The sequence below is a fragment of the Pantherophis guttatus genome, chromosome 3 (genome assembly GCF_059756535.1).
Source record: "Pantherophis guttatus breed Tessera chromosome 3, ASM5975653v1, whole genome shotgun sequence".
NCBI lineage: Eukaryota > Metazoa > Chordata > Lepidosauria > Squamata > Colubridae > Pantherophis > Pantherophis guttatus.
In genome coordinates, this window is record NC_142065.1 from 112927184 (window position 1) to 112944965 (window position 17782).

At 40.2% G+C, this 17782-nt stretch overlaps 1 protein-coding gene across 13 annotated transcripts in view; it reads right to left on the reverse strand.

Moving 5' to 3' along the window:
- The window catches only part of PDE4DIP (phosphodiesterase 4D interacting protein), a 336964-nt gene that overhangs the window by 142375 nt on the left and 176807 nt on the right, over nt 1–17782 (reverse strand). For all 13 annotated transcript variants that reach the window (XM_087891187.1, XM_087891190.1, XM_087891189.1 and 10 more), the window contains one exon: nt 1834–2048. In XM_087891187.1, the coding sequence (XP_087747313.1) occupies nt 1834–2048 (215 nt within the window). The remainder of the gene's footprint in view (nt 1–1833; nt 2049–17782) is intronic.

The window sequence follows — 17782 nt, forward strand, 5'->3', positions numbered from 1 at the left end:
TCAGCAGAAAAGTAGGGTTACACCAGCAAACCGTGTTAATGGTTTTAAAACCAAAAATCCATTAGAGGTAGTGTTTGTAGACCTAATTGGACCCAAAAAACCTAGCATAGGAGGTGCCTGCTATATTCTGAGCATAGTAGATCATTATTCAAGATATGGATTCTGGAAAGGGAGGCAGGAAGGACTGGTTGGCTGGCAGATCAGCCTCTACCTTGGGGCTTCTTTGCCAGATCTGCTCCAAGCGATGCTTGCCTGGTCCAATCCTGCCTGCCAGACGTGCGGAGCCCTTGTCTGAGCCTGTTGCATGCATTCGGTATGTGTAGAGGAAGCTCCAGGGCAGCCAGCGAGATTCCAAAAGTGGATTGAGACTGCCGTGATGCAAATAGAATGGAATGAAATGGAAATAGGACAGAATAGGATGGAATGGAATGGAACAGCAATAACAATAGGATGGAATGGGAATGGGAATAGGATGAAATAGAAAGGAATGGAATGGAATGGAATGGAATGGAATGGAATGGAATGGAATGGAATGGAATTCAGCGAAGTATCCCAGGGCACTGCCAGAGTTGAAGGGGATCCTGTAGAAGATGCCCCAGGAACCAGTCTCATCTCTGTACCCATCAAGCATTCCATGTCCTGGTTTCTCTTCCCCTCCCATTTGCTCTTCTAGCACACTTTTCTTTCCTTTGATATAACAGGTAAAAGTCTTTGAACGTACCTGAGAGCTAAACTTTAGTTGTACTTGAAATCTTAGTTTCTCCAGAGGGGCTCAAACAGTGGAAAGGAGATAGAGAAAGAAAGAGCGGTGGGGGGGGGGGACTTGTTCATTGTAAGCTCCTTGGGGCTGAGAATTGCTGCAAAACTGAGTTTCCTGAAGTGGACCACTAGACTACTGAACAACTTAAAAAATGATCTAGTAAAAAGAAAAATCAACCAAAAGAGCAATATGCAAACAAAAGCAAATAAAACACCCCCAGGAACAAAACAAATTAAAGTTTAATTTGTGTGTATTGTTTAATGGACTGCTAAATTGGCAAAATGGACTGCTAGATTGGCCACGCCCACCCAGTCACATGAGGGACAGAAGAAAGGGAAAAGGAGAGGAAGAAAGGAAGGGGAAACAAGAGTAGGAGAGTAGGTTAGAAAGGGAGGAAGAGGGGAGGAGTGGGGGAAAGGAAGGGGAAGTAGAGAAGGAGAAGAAGAGGAGGACAGAAGAAAGTGGAAAAGAATAGAAGAAGGAAGGTAAGGGAAAGAGGGGAGAAGGAGAGGAAGGGTTGTTGTGAAATAAGGAAGATATGGAATGGTAGAAGAGCAACCCCGAGCATACTTTAAAATTTTAGAAGGAAGACTGAACAAATATGAAAATCAAAAGATAATATGTATGATTAATAATGGCTAAGAGATTGTACGTTTGTGTATGTTTATGAAAAATAAAAATAAAAAAAACTTTAAAAAAAAAAGACACCTGGCCTGAGAACAGAATGTGAAACGGCATTGAGTTGCACCAAACAGCCAAGCCATTTTCAAATCATCTGAATGGAATGCTATTGGACATTAATGAACTGGTCAAAAGGGAGAGCTGAGGACAGGGGGAAAGTGTAACCTTTGCATAGGAATATTCATCTCTAGCCTTTCTTTTGCTGCAACCCCTTAACTTCAGTAAAAGTACCTATCATTCCAACTAAATGGAGTTGAGGGTCTTTCTTTCCTAAGGACCCAAGCTGGGGCAAGTCTAATAGTTTTTGTTTCTATAGTGAAATGTATTGAGCCTCCTGATAAGAACTTAGACTGCTGGATGCCCAGATATTTTCTGAGGTCAGTTTGGCTTACTTTAGCTGAGAAATGGAAGAGAACCCAGCTTCCTCAATCTGCTCTTTAAAGTCCTGTAGCTCTTCTTCCAATTTCTTTTTCTGTTCCAAAACATGCTGAACCATCAATTTCAGAGACTGAAGCATCACTTGCTGGTTGCCTTCACTCTTCAAAGTCAGTAGAGCAGGATAACTGGAATGGCTCATCAGATTGTCATCGATATCCCACTTAACATTCTAGAATGTGGAGATACAATAAAAAAGTTATTCCTAATGACATAATCTAAGTCTTCTGAAAACAAATGGCTAAATCAGGCATAGGGGATTTTGGGGTGTCCATGTTTTTGCTAAACTACAGCTGCTGGCTATTCTCATCTGAGGTTGATATTGTATGTCAGAAACATCTGGGAGTGCCACCAGTTCCCTGTCTTGGTGTTAAATAAATATATAAATACACAGTTCTAGCAATAAAAAATGCCTTCAATGCTTTACATAACTTTACATAAAAACTTTACATAATTTAATAGTGAGAAGCATCAATTAATATTAAAAGAAATAGCAAAGACTAGAACAATATTTTGTAATCTACATTATTTGCCTAAGAGACAAACTGTAGTCAATCAGTTTTATTTCAGTCATTAACTAACCTTATATAAAGAAAAACATAGCAATAAAATAAAAGCTAAAATAAATAAATCAAAATGGATAAAAAAATAAGTTAAACACAGTCAACCCTGGTGAAATTTTGTTAGTTTAGATAAATCATATCAAAGACTGAGACTGTTAGCACTATGACTTCTATGTGGAGCCCATAACCCACAACTCCATCACTTCTGGGAAATCTTCCTCTCTCTCCTCTTCTATATTTTGACAGTTTAAAGAGTAAGCTACCTTCTCATTTCAGGAATGATTACTAGCCTTTCCAGATCTTTATCTGCTTGTATCCATTGTTGATTTTTCTCCTCTATTTTTTCCTCCGCTCCTTCTGGTTTCTCTTCTATTATTTGGGTTCTTTGTTCATTTTTTGTTGTCATTTGCTGAGGGTTTCCTAATCGCACAACCATGTTGTGCATCTGTTTCTTGATCTTCCCCAGGTCTTTTTTCATCTCGTTGTAATTCTTTGTCATAGCTTCCTGGATAGATTGAAGCATCCATTTTATTTCTTTTTGAAATCTATTTGTTTTTCCCTGTTGTGACATTGCATCTATTGGTCTTTGCTTTAATGGCCTGGAGATTGCTAAAGTTGGTGTAAATCCACCAGGATCACTGTTATTCAATCCAGTAAATGAAAAGGTCACTTCACATAATCTCTAAACAGTTCCAAGCTATTCCACTGAGTCCCACTCTTTCAAAAGTATTTGTAAGCTAAGAGTAAAAAAAAAAGACCAGTTCTCTCAGTCTCCAAGCCGTTTCGCAAAGCCAGCAGTATTTATAATCCACCAAGTTTAGCAAGTTCCAAAAAGGAAACATTGCCTAGTCCCAAGCAACAAGAAAACAATCTTCCAGGTGTTATTTACCTTCTGCTTATCAATCCTGGGTTCCTTCAAGGTCTTTCCCAGCTATGTAATAGTATAATATCTTTTTTTCACCAGTAGGTAACACCCCAGTTCTAACTTTCAGCATTGAAGTGAAAGATATTAACAGCTGATTGTCAAGTAGTCAAAAAGTTCATTTTGCTTTATAAAATTCTTCCAGTAATCAAAAGATATTATCTAAAGATTTAAGTCACTTTCCACAGTATTATAAATTCCAGTCTGGTCTTTCTATATTTTAAGGCTTAATAGTTTTCCTGTCAGCTCTGGCATGCTGGCCAGCCCAGAGCTGCCATTTGGTGGGAAGCCACTACCCTGAAATCGCTGGCCAGCTGCCAACCCAGCCACCACCAGCCAATGCTGTCCACCCCATCAGGAGCCGCCAGCCTCACCGCCAAGCCAGGACCCACCTCACCGGGAGGCGGAGACACACTGGCAACACCGGGATGAGCCAGCCTGCCATGTACATGCTGGGAGCAGGCCACGTGGCCACCGAACAGCTGAGAGTTGGTCACGCAGCGATGACATCATCAAGGATGGTGCAGCAGCAGCCGGGAGGCAGCCATCACTCTCCTTGACTGTCCTGGATTGGCCACTCAGTTGATGACCAGTCCTCCCTTAAGGACTTCATTGGGCAGAGTGCTGAGGAGGATGGGCCTGAAAGCAGGCAGATGGTGATTTCTTCTCAATTCCGGAGCACGTGGGAGGGAGCTCTGCACATGAGTGGGTGGGGTGGTGCTTAGTGTTTAAAAGGTGGTAGGGAGCACGGGCAAGTAGTCCTAGCAAGATATTCCTTTGAGTTTGTGATTGTCAGTTTGTGCCAGAAGGGGAGTAAAACAAGAAGTAACAAACCAGGTTTGAGTTTGGATTCTTTCCTTCCTTTTTGGAACCTGACAGAATTGTTAGGGCTCCCTTACAACTACCATGGCTGAAGGTATGGTGCCAGGGTTGGAGGTGTCAGGGCGTTGATTAATCCCATTCTGCTTTTGGGATAATCACCCTGATTACGAGGGGAGGATCGAGACCTTTCCTTGCAACTATACTTTAAGAAAACAAAAACCAAAGATATTTCTTCTAAGAAAACTCATTTATTTGTTATAAAGAAAATAAAACACCTCACTAACTAAGAAAATTAATTGTTACATTTTTGCAAAAGTTCGTGCCAGCTATTTCTCAGCCGGACCTTTCTGGCAAGAGAACAAAGGAAAGAGTGAGAAGCAATGTGAAAGAATGCGGACATGCGTAGTATCAGTTACTGATAAGAAATTTTGGCAAGCTACGGAAAGTCTGACAGTCCAGAAATAATGAGCTCAGCTGGTAAATACAAAAACGCAGTGACAGGAGGCAGCTGATCTTGGGGAGTCAGTAGCTCCCACGGAAGTCACTGTACTGGAGGCCCTACCTGGTCCAACAGAGGAGGCACCTGTGGATGTCAGGCCAAAGGAACATTCAGGGTGGCAGAAGCCTGTGGATGGCCACCTGCAGGCAGAGACTGAACAAGGTGAAACCAGGGACTGGTGGTTGGGCAATTCCAGGACTGTGGACTATCAGACCCTTCCACCCCAAGGTCTGCTGCTCACCCCATCGGGGGCACATTTCACCCAGTGGTGGGAGCGGTGGATCTCCAATGACTGGAGTTACTCCATGGCCGTGGACAACCAAACAATTGAAGTGTTGCAGGAGATGTATGGGGTGGATGGCTTTAGGGAGCAGGGCCGTGGCAGTGTCTGGCAGGGGCCTGGCCTGGGCTCACCCTTCACAAGGGCCAGCTGCCAGAGGGGGGGCCCCTGCCATTTCAAGATGCCTGGCATGGGACATCCATATGACACACAGAAGAAGCCTGGAGGGGTGGCCCAGTGGCCAAACCCTGAGGTGACAAGAGAAGCCAGGTTCCCCTACGAACAGTGGTGGGGGGAGGCGAGAGACCCCAAGGCTATGAGAGACGTACACCCAACCTCCCAGTTGGCCCAGCAACAAGCCATAGCCCCAAATCCATGGGGAGATGGGACTCTCCAGCAGTGAGGGCGATGTTTGATGGAAGCTCTGAGAAAGTGGCCTTGTTCCTTGGGCAGGTGCTGAACCAGTTTGATAGATATAGCTGGTTATACACATCCCAATGATATATGGTCATGGTGGTGGTGGCAGTCATGGTGGCAGTCATGGTGGTGGGAAAGTCACTGAGTGGGTGGCCAATCTGTACAGCAACCACGCTGCAGAATTAGGGGTCATGGGCCTTTTCCTGTCCACCTTCCAGGAGAAGTTTGAGGATAACACCAGGGTGCAGCAGGCCAAGGGGGACCTGATGAAGGTGAAGCAGATGGGGCGGCTTGTATCTGAATACATCAAGGAATTCAGGCGGCTCATTGGAAAGGTGGCCTGAGCAGCTGGTGGTGTACCACTTCAAGGCCAGGCTTGACCGGATGTTGCAGCAAGCCTGTGCATGCCGAGGATTGGCCCCCAGGCTGGCGGCCTGGTTCCAGGCTGTGATGAAGCTGGACGTTGAGTTTTGGGACAAATGACAGAGGAGGGATTGGAGTCCATGAGGCCAGTGACCATCACCCTGTTTTGCCAGCACCGTCCCGGGAGCCTGGCCTTCCTCTGCCAGGTGCCGCCTGTGACAGTAACAGAGAGGACCTCACCCACAAGGCTGCCCATGACATGCTTCTGTTGTGGGAAGCCAGGACACAGAGCCACTGAATGCTCCGAGGGGGATCCCAAGGCATCCCTGGGCCCTACTACATGAAACAAGGGTCCACCTGAAAGAGTACAAGAGCCATTCCAGAGAAGTCCCGTGGGACACACCAGAGGGTCCAGTCAACCCCAGGAGAAGAGGTATCTGCTCCGATGGATAGCACTGACACCAGCAAGAGCAACAGGGAAGCTGATTCGATGGTTTATATGCCCATCAAGCCCTTTGTAGTGCAGGTGGTGTTAGAAGCATGCCGGTGCCAGAGGTGCAATGCCCTCATAGATTCAGGGTGCAACCGGTGCCACATGAGCGAGGCTGTCACCTCCGAACTGGGGGTGGGATTACAAAGATTAGCCCAGCCAATCAGATTTGAGCAGATGGATGGGTCTTTTTTGGGAGGCCAACCAGCCACACATGTTACCAAAAAGGTGGTGTTGGAAATCGGCCAGCATAGGGAGGTACTACATTTCATAGTGGTCCCTCGAATAACACAGGAGATTGTCCTGGGCCTAGCCTGGCTCGACAAATGGGGCTTTACAATATGATGGCGGTGGTGATTGTTGACATTTAAGGATAGGTTTAGGGCACAATCCACCACCCCATGAGAAACTACCCCATGTGCCAGAGGTGGCCTGCGACAAGGGAAGCACTTGAACCCAGTGCAACGCTGGAGGGGAGCCAGCTTTCCTAGAGAATACACCAACCTACAGGATGTCTTTAGCAAAAGGGAGTGTGATGTCTTACCGCCTCACCGTCCAACTGATTGTGGCATAGAACTCATCCCCGGAGCGCCATTACCAAAACCCAAGATGTATTCAATGACTCCCACAGGAGCTGGCTGAAATGAGAGCCTACATTGAGAAAAACCTAAAAAGGGGCTTCATTCAGCCAGCTAGGTCCCGAGTAGCGGCTCCCGTTTTGTTTAGGGAGAAAAAAGATTGTGGGTTGTATTTGTGTGTTGACTTAAGGGGATCAATGTAGAGAATCAATGTGGAACACCTGTACCCCTTCCTCTGTTAAAGGACATGATGGCCCGGTTGTCAGAAGGCCGATATTTCACCAAGTTGTATCTCTGGGAGGCATATTACAGAGTCAGGATAAAGGCCGGGGATGAGTGGAAGACAGCCTTTAATTGCCGCCCGGGGAGTTACCACTTTTGGGTGATGCCCTTTGGACTGCAGGGAGCAGCAAAAGTATTCATGCAGCTCATTAATGAGGTCCTGCATGAACACTTGTATAAGGGGGGTACTCGTTTATTTAGATGGCATCCTCATATACACCTGAACCATGGAGGAACACGTCCAGCTGGTGCGGCAAGTGCTACAGAAACTCTTGAACGCACACTTGTACGTCAAATTCTCCAAGTGGGGGGACTTCTGGTGGCACCATAGGCGCCGAAGACGCTCCTTTTGCGAGCACCAGCCCCGCGATCTCGTAAAGCTGCTAGAACAGCGCAAATCAGCTGTCTAGCGGCTTGAAAACTTTCTCCTCGGGAAAAGGGGAGGAAGAGAGCAGACGGGCGTAGGTAGAGCTCCCCAAGGAGCCCCAGGAACAATTCTGGGGCTCGAAGGGTCAGAGCTCCCTGGTAGCCCGACAGAGCTCCGGATCCAGGACGTTTCTGCTTTAAGCAGAAGAAGACGCCACGACCACCCCTGCAAACAATGCTTGGAATAAACATCATTTGGAAGCAGGCTGAGCAAACTCAGGAGAGATCAGATTTGCAAGTACTGAACTTTAACTCCAAATGTGTATTACTTCCTTCTGACTCATTAAGGGGAGAAAGTGAAACCAAGATGGTGATTGAGCTTTAATGGGGCGTGAAAGCGAAAGTTAAAAATGAAAGTTTCGTTTAGCGCTGGTAGCCCCTGTTCAAAATTAGAGATTTTTGCTTTAAAAAAAAAAAAGAAGATTAAAGACTAAAAAGACTACAGCAGTGATTTTTTTTAAAAAAGGATTGATATTATTTAAAGACTGGGAATTTTTGGATTTGGTGGATTTGTTGTTCTGGCTGCTGAATAAATTCAAATTGGAAACTAAAAATGGCTTCAAAACAAATAAAGACTATTGCCCCCAAAAGTGCTGGGAGCTCGCCAGCTCAAACGTCCAAATTGCAATCTCTCTCTGTTCCAACGGAACCACCAATATTAACACTTGAAATGTTGCAGGAAGCCCTTAAAGCACAAGCCTCTGTTACAGAAAAAATAAATTACTTCGGTGTTTGAGGATAAAATTCGAGATGTTGCTGAGGAGATAGTTCAAATTAAAGAGATTATTCAAAAACAAAATCAAGAAATTAGAGAAGATGGCAGTTCAAGGTCTCGCAGACCATATTGAAGCAATAGATGAAAAAGTGGAAGAAATTAAGCAGTCTAATGAGAACTTGGAAAATAAAATGAAAGAGGTCCAGAATAAGATGGAAAGAGCAGAGGCCAATGTGATAATGATACAATATAGAGATATGGAATTTGCTTTGAGAATAAGAGGCCTTGAAGAAAATAAGCAAGAGAATTTAAGAGAGATCTTTTCAGAAGCATTTGCACAGATAATGGGAGATCAAAAAGCAAATCTTGAATGGCAAATAAACAAAATTTACCGTGTCAATTCATGGGTTGCCAGACAGAAACATCTACCAAGAGACATTGTAGTATATTTTACAACAAGGAGAATACGCAATGAAATCCTACAAGTTACTTTTAAAAATAAACTTCAAGTGCAGGGGCAGGAGGTTTTAATACTGAAAGAAATCCCCCCGAAAATGTTGAGAGCCAGAAGGGATTATGCCTTTCTGGTGGAAGAATTGAGAAACTGTCAGATACAGTACAGATGGGAGTAGCTGGACTAGTGGTGAACTATTCAGGAGAAAGATATTGTCTTAACTCAGTGTACTAAAGGCTGCCCACAGTCCCCAGAAGCTAGAAGGAAGACGGAAGCAGAGGGGGCAAGAAAGGGGGAGAAGGAAGAATTGCTGGCACAGGCCCAAAGGGGAGCTTTGATTACTCAAGAAGATTTAATACAACTTTCAACTACTGTTCAAGCTTTGGAGGTATTTGAAAAATAGAAGAACCTAAGGATCAAAGACAGACCTGAGCGGCAGCCAAGCGTCAAGAAGAATTAAGACTGCAGCAACTACAGATGATGCAAGAAACTACAAAAACAGAAGCAGTGGAAGGAGCAAGACCAAAAAGTAAAATGCATGGAGATTTCCAGCAGATGCTCCAAAAGCTTCAGACGGCCAAGAATGGCAACTAGATTTCTGACTTGGAATGTTAATGGCCTAAATTCACCACAAAAGAGGAGAAAAATATTTCATTATTTGAAACAGTTTAAAAATGATGTAATCTGTTTACAAGAGACTCATATTAGAAGTAAAGATCAAAAATATTTAATAAATGCAAGGTTAGGTATACATTTTGTTGCATCTGCTCCCGAGAAGAAGAATGGTATAGTTATATACCTAAAAAAAGACTTAATTGCCAAATTAATTGAAGCAGATGATCAAGGAAGTTTTATAGCAATTGAACTTTTAATAAAAGGAGAAAAAATACTTTTAATTGGAGTATATGCACCGAACCAACAACAGGAAAATTTTTATAAGCTTTTACATTCCAAGTTACTACAATGGGATTACAAATCATGCATTTTATTGGGCGATTGGAATGGAGTTTTGGACACTAAAAAAGATAAGAAGGGGGGGAGGGTGGGATGTGGGGAGGGAAAGGGTGGGGGAATATGGGGGGGAGGAAAATTTTTGTTTTTTTTTGTAAAACCTTTCAATAAAAAAAAATAAAAAAGATAAGAAGGGGCTCTTGCAAAATATCTCAACGCGTGCTAGATTGCCAAAATCATTTTTTGAAATGATGGATGATATGGAGTTGAGAGATATCTGGAGAGAGAGGAACTCTGAAGAAAAAGACTTTACTTTTTTCTCTGATAGACATCAATCTTTCTCTAGGATTGATTTCATATTAATTACTAATGATCTTTTTTCTAGGGTGAAGAAAACGAAGATCTGCCCAAGAGTTTTAACTGATCATAGTCCAGTTTGGATGGAATTAGAGTATGGAATGGGATTTAAGAGGTCTTGGCGATTAAATGAAAATCTGTTTAGATATGAGGAAAATGTAAAAGAATGTAAAAAATTTATGAAAGAATTTTTTATTATAAATATGCATAAGGGTACATTTATAGAAATGGTTTGGGATGCAAGCAAAGCATATATGAGAGGTATTTTGATATATCTGAATAAAAAAAATAGACGTAAACAGGAAAAAAAAAGGAAGGACTTAGAAGAGGAAATAAAAAAAAAAGAACAAGCTTTGATATTGAACCCAGCAGACAAGAAAATAAAAGAGGCAATTAACTTACTGCGAGGGCAATTTAATATGCTAATGGCAGATCAGGTCGCAACTAATTTGCAATATGCTAAACATAATACTTTTTGCAATGCTAATAAACCAGGGAGATGGTTAGCATATCTGTTAAGGAAAAAACAAAAGTCACAGACCATAGAGAAAATAGAATATAAAGGTAAAGAGGTTTATCAGCAAAACATGATTAAAAGAGCATTTTTAGAATTTTATACGAGGTTGTATGCTAGTGATAAAATTCAAAGTATAGATGTAGATAGATACTTACAGAAAGAGAATATTCCTATAACGGATAAAGCATTTGATCGATTGAATTGGCATTTCTTATTGAAAATAATAGAAAAGATGCAGTTTGGAAAATATTTTACACAATCTATTAAGGCAATATATCAGAAACAAACAGCACAAATAATAATTAATGGTAGTTTAACAGATACTTTTAATATAGAAAAAGGAACAAGACAAGGATGTCCCTTGTCTCCATTATTGTTCATCTTGACTTTGGAATTTTTGTTGAGTAAGATACGTGGGTCGGACAAAATAAATGGAATTAAAATTAGGCAGTATGATTACAGAGTACGAGCATTTGCAGATGATTTGGTTGTTATTTTAACCCAACCATTACAGTCGGTTGTAGGTTTAATGGATATAATTAAGCAATATGGGCAAGTATCTGGATTTAAAATAAATGCAGGGAAAACGAAGATAATAACTAAAAAAATGACTACAAATCAAAAAGATGAATTAGAAAGATTAACAGGATTTGAAATAGTAAAAAAAGTTAAGTATTTGGTTAAGTTTTAAGTTAAGTTTATATAATGACATCAAATGCGAAATTATTCACGGATAACTATGATCCATTGTGGCAAAAAATACACAGAGAGATGGAAAATTGGAAAAAATTATAATTATCCTTGTTAGGAAGAATAGCAGCAGTAAAAATGAATGTTTTGCCTAAGTTTTTGTTTCTTTTTCAAATGATACCAATACTTAAAAAAGATGAAAATTTGAAGATATGGCAGAAGGGTATTAATAATTTTGTCTGGGCAGGGAAGAGACCGAGAATAAAACAAAAAATAATGTGGGATATACGTGAAAGAGGAGGTCTCAAAATGCCCAATTTAAGACTATATTATGAGGCAGCTGCCCTATCAGCAATGAGTGATTGGATGAACTCAACAGAAGAAAGAATATTGAATATTGAGGGATATGATTTGGTTTACGGGTGGCATGCTTATTTACTATATGATAAGAAAGTGGATAAGACTTTTAAAAGTCACATATTAAGGAATGCTTTATTGCGTGTCTGGAAAAAGTATAAGTATAAATTAAACGAGAAGTTACCAATGTGGGCAATACCCAGACACGCGATAGAGAATATAAGTGTAGAGCAAAAACAAGATGTGATTACATACAAAGAGCTTCTTAACAAGGAAAGAGGTATGCTACAACTAAAATCTTTGAACCAACTAAGGGAAGAAAGGATAATTCAAACATGGTTTCAATATGTACAGTTGCAAGCTAGATGGAGAGAAGATCAGAAAATTGGTATTTTGCAAAATGAGGAGAACTTGGTAAAACAGGTTAGAGATCAAAGTCAAATGCATATAAAAAGGTTGTATAATGCATTGGTAGAAATAGATTCAGAAACGGAGTTAGTTAAGGACTGTATGATAAAGTGGGCACAAAATATTGACGAACCAATAATGATGGAAATGTGGGAAAAAATATGGATTAGAAATGTGAAGTTTACACAAGCCCAAAACTTAAGAGAGAATTTTTATAAAATGTTTTATAGATGGCATCTAGATCCTAAAAAGCTAGCCTGTATGTATCCAAGTGCGCAACCCAAGTGTTGGAGATGTGAATGTGATGATGCCACGTATTATCAGATATGGTGGACATGTAAAAAAATGAAGGCATTTTGGATAAAAATATGGTGGATTATTCAAAATATTCTCAAAAAGAAGATAAAATTTACTCCACAGTTCTTCTTGTTAGGTATAATTACAGATTGTACTGTTATAGAGACTAAGTTGATTTTAAATTTAATAACAGCAGCCAGACTTTTGGTGGCGCAGTATTGGAAGAAGGAAGACTTGCCTACTATTGAAGAATGGACATTAAAAGTAGTGAATTTAGCAGAGATGGCCAAAATTTCAGCGTATTTGAAGGACCATTCAAATGAAAGATATATATCGGAATGGAAAAGATGGATTGACTATATTCAAAACAAATATTGGACTAAAAAGCTTCAAATAGCTTATGAATGAAATCAACTTTTTCTTTTTGAATTATGTTTTGTTAGTTGAAAGGGGAGTTAAAGAGCAAGAGGGAATTAAGAGCCTACAGAAAGTTAGCATATTTTAGTTTATGTTTGTTAAATATTATACCCTGTATTTGCTCTGGGAAGTCCGGGGTGGGGGGTGGGGGTTGGAGGGAGAGGGGGGAGGGGGAATGGGTGGTGGGTGGAGGAGGGAAGGGGGGAGGAGGGATGGGGAAAAAATTGTTGTAATATTTGATAAAACTTTTTAATAAAAAAAAATTCTCCAAGTGTGAGTTCCATAAAAGAACCTTAGACTATCTTGGGTTCTGGATATCACCAAAAGGCATGGAAATGGACCCCACTAAGGTCAAGGCAGTATTGGACTGGCAAGCCCCCACAACATGGAAACAGCTACAAAGCTTTTTGGGGTTTGTTAATTTCTACCGCCAGTTCATATTGTCCTTTGCCCGAGTGGCATGTCCGCTAATCAATCTGTTGAGAACAGAACATCTAACCAAGAAGCCCCATCCGGGGTGTCCAGTCGTACAGACGACTGATTGTCAGTGGGCCTTTGAACTGTTGAAGCCCCTGTTTGCGAAGGAGCCAGTGCTGAAGCACCCAGACCCATCAGAACCCTTTATAGTGTAGGCAGATGCCAGCGAGGTGGCGGTGGGAGTGGTTCTCCTACAGGTTAATAAGGAGGAGGACTTCCAACCATGTGCGTATACGTCACGGAAATTAAACGACACCAAACGCAACTGGCCCATATGGGAGAAGGAGGCATTTGCGGTTTGGTGGGCCTTGTTGACATGGAGGCACTTACTGGAGGAGGAAAGTATCCCCTTTGAGGTGTGGACGGACCACAACAATGTGGAGGCCCTCCAGGCCCCATGCAAGCTGTCCCCGAAACAGGTCCGGTTGGCGCTGTATTTCTGGAGGTTTAACTTCTGGTTGAAATACATCCCAGGGGGGAAAAACATCCTAGTGGATGCCTTGTCCAGGAAGCCACAGTACGACAGTGGGCAAGAGGAGATAGTCCAGGCAATAATCCCTGCCAAATCAGCCCAACAACCATCAGGCATCCCCATCGCAGCGTCCACACAGTGCTCCCCGGACGAGAATATACCCCGGGCTATCCAGGAAGCCCTCACCATTGATCCGTGGTTCCAAGGGAACCAAACATGGCTAACACAGAGGGAGGGATTTGCCTGGAAGGGATCCAAGCTTTATGTGCCTGGTACCATGCAGTTGAACAGGTTACAACATTGCCATGACGTTTGTCCAGCCGGTCATTTCGGGTTTCTAAAAACCTTACATTTGACGAATCGACAGTACTGGTGATCACACATGAAGAAAGACATAGAGGAGTATGTACGTGGCTGTGCTGTGTATAACACCATGAAAGCCCGGCCTGGGAAACCTCCCGGTCTCTTACAGCCAGTGGCAGCTCCAGTCCAATCGTGGCAACAGATAGCCATGGACTTCATCATAGACCTGCCGGAGAGTCAGGGGAATAACATAATACGGATGGTTATCGATCTATTCTCTTTTTTTAAAATCAAGTTTTAGTGATTTGTTTTCTTTCACACACACACCCCACATATCTTATGAACAGAGTATTGACCATATTATATTTTATACAACTTATCATCCCCAAATACATTTTACATAGTTACAATTTCTGCCAAAATATTTTTCCATCCTTTTTTTATCTTATCTTAATACTTCTATGCTTATTGTATAAAGAACATCTTCTTCTGCCCTTAAATTCTAATTTCTTTATTATTAATCATATATATTTTCTTTTCACGTTCATATTAATTCATTCTTCATCCTAATAAATTTATACATGTTCGGAGTAGCCCTTTTACCATTTCATCTTTTTTATTTTACAACAATCCTTCTTCTTCTCTCTTTCCCTTTCCTCCCTTCTTTTATCCTTTCCTACTTTCTTCTTTCCTCCTCTCCTTCTCCTTCTCTACTTCCCCTTCCTTTCTCCCCCTCCCCCTTTCTTCCTCCCTTTCTAACCTTCTCTCCTACTCTTATTTCCCCTCCCTTTCTTCTTCTCTTTTTCCCTTTGTTCTATTCCTCTCTCTCCTTCCTCACTTCTCCCCTCCTTCTATCCCTCTACTCCTTCTTGCCATTTCTCTCCATTGCTGTATTCTTTTTCAATTCAATATTTTCCTCTATGGTATACAGGCGACTCTGATTTTTTCTTCCATTATTATATATATTTCTCAAAATCCCCATCCCATTTTTAAATTATTAACAATGTATTTCAACTTATTCCATTTTTACCATGAAAGCTTTTAACTCAATTAACCTTCCACCTCTTATTTTCTTTAATTCCTAATTTATTTCCACATCAATTAATTATTTCTGTTTACTAGCATTTCAATTTTATATCACAATTTCAGTTATTTTCACATTTAAACCAATCTATCTTTCACATTGCATCTGCTAATCCATTTTACAATAAACAATATACTTCTTTTTTGTTTCTTACATACATCATTTACTAACATTTCACTTTTATTATCTTAATTTCAATTAATTATTCCATTTTACCTTGATCTATATACTTCTAATTTACTTCATACATACAATTTCTACTACTAATACCATTCCTTTAAATCAACCAATAAATGCTTTAATTCCCTTTTTAATATCCAATTATTCTTCCCCTTTTAATCATTTTCTTTTGCTCTCTCCAAAATTCCATTTCTTAATATTTTCCTCCCTTTCTCCCAGTCTCTTATTTTCTTCTTTTTCTTTTTATATTTATTGTATCTTTCCCCCTGAATCCTTTCTCTAGTTTTTAAAATTGTTATCCTCTTCATTCTCCCCCTCAATCTTTTCCCATTTCCTTTTCTTCCCCTCTTTTTTGAGGAATATTCCCCCCTTTCCATTTTTATTTTGTCACTGTCAATCCCAGTGTAATTATCTATTTTTTTCCTTCAATTGTTTTCTCTTCAACGTTGGGTTCTTGCTTTTCATTTTTATTCTTTTTCCTTTTTTATCTTCTAACCAGTTCTCCGCTTCTTTATTTCCCTTAAACACTCCACTCACCTTCTTAAATATCTCCATTAGTTCCTCATACTCATACTCCCAATTTTCCATATTGTCAGTTCAAAAAACAGGGGGAAAAATTATTATATGTATAGTTCAAATTCAAGTCCATGTAATGTCTCTTTTTTCTTTCCAAATAGTATTCAATTCTAGAATAGAAAGTACTTTCACTTCAGTTACTTCCTTTTATTGTTAAAAAATGCTTTCACTCGGTTTTCTTTTTCTCATATTGTTTTTAATTTCCCCTAATCCAATTATAAATCCAGGTAGAAAGTTTTCCTTTTTGGGCTTTAGTCTTTTAGATTCCTTTTTATTTTTCTCTTCACTTTAAATTCCCAAGTGCCAATTAGCCACTTATTTCATGCTGGGACCTCTTTTAAAATTTCAAAATTTTTCTTTTTACCTGTGAGTTGGCCAATCACTCACCCGGTAACAATACTCCATTCAAACATCGCTCCTGCACAAATCTTAGTCTGGTTGCTCCAGCTTAGAGTGGTTGTTTTAATGGCTACTACCCCTGCTGATGGATCAAAGAGCTGTCTCTGACCCTTTGAGGAACTTGCCTGTTTCTCTTGGTTTTTTGAGGTGCCTCTCTTTCTCCCCCATCCCTCCAAGACGGTTCTGGTCTGAAGACCCACACAACAGCGGTTTGTCTGGCTGGATTTTCGCGAAGCTTGTCGGAGCTTACTATTTTCCAGCCAGTATCGCTGTGATGCTTCCGGTTCTTCTCAGTTATCGATCTATTCTCGAAGCAGGCACACTTCATTGCCTGCTCCAGCCTTCCGTCCGCTAGGAAGTTAGCAAATACATCTTTTCAAAACAAAACATTGATCTGGTCATAAGTTGGTACAAATCACTAACAAATCTTAATTTTCAATTAACACAACTTAATATTTTACTCAATTATTTCCCTAAATTCTATCTAACAATGCCATTAACTCAAAAACCCGTTACTTAAATCTTTAAATCCTAACCAAATATCATGTCATTTTTCTTTTTACTTAGATGAATGTATTTTAAAAATATAAATCATTACAATATTATAAACCTTTAAACAATATTTTAACTGTTGCTCCCAATATAATCATCTTCACTACTGTTTATCCCTTGTTTTTGCTGTCATACCCTGCATAATCATTATATCTATAACATATTATTTTCTTATTCCTATTCATCCATATTTATCTATAAGAACCTCCTTTTTATTATTACTATCCACATATACATTGTTTTTCCATTTTTAATCACATTTGTTTTAATCTTCTTTTCCTTTTTCCAGCCGTGTATACCTTATTTCTTCATGTTCTCATCTGCTAGCATATATTTCATTTCATTTTCAAAGTCTTCAAATCTTCAAATTTTGTCCTCCATAAATCATTTTAATTCTTTTTCTTATTTTTATTCCGGATAAAATGTATCAAGTTCTTCCTTCTCTTATTCCTGCACCAAATCCTTCTCTTATTGCTGCACCAGTTTTTTAAGTTGTTATTATTCCAATTATGAGAGTTCCGTTGTAGTTTCCCTTTCTTTTCACCAAAATCAAGCTGCCTGCAAACAAGAAAAAAAAAAACCCCTCCTCCACAAAATCCCACGGCTTTTATCTGTAGAGTTCACAATTTTCCATAACAAAAAACAGGTTACAGGTTTTTGAACCAGAAGGTATCTCTCTACAAGCCACAATTTCCATTAGTCATGCAAGTATCCATTTTGTTCCAATTATATAACAGTCCAACTTAATTACTCTTCTTCTTTTAATTTCTATCAAGAGCCTTGATAGTACAGTGGTTTAGTGCACCCTGTTATTAACACAGCTGCCTGCAATTTCTGCTGGTTCGAATCTCTCCAAGGCTCAAGGTTGACTCAGCCTTCCATCCTTTCTAAGGTAGGTGAAATGAGGACCCAGTTTGTGGGGGCAATAAGCTGACTTTGTATAAAATATACAAAAGAATGAAGGCTATTGCTTAACGCATTGTAAGCCGCCCTGAGTCTCTGGAGAAGGGCGGCATATAAATCAAATTTAAAAAAAAAATCTTTTAAAATGTCAAATC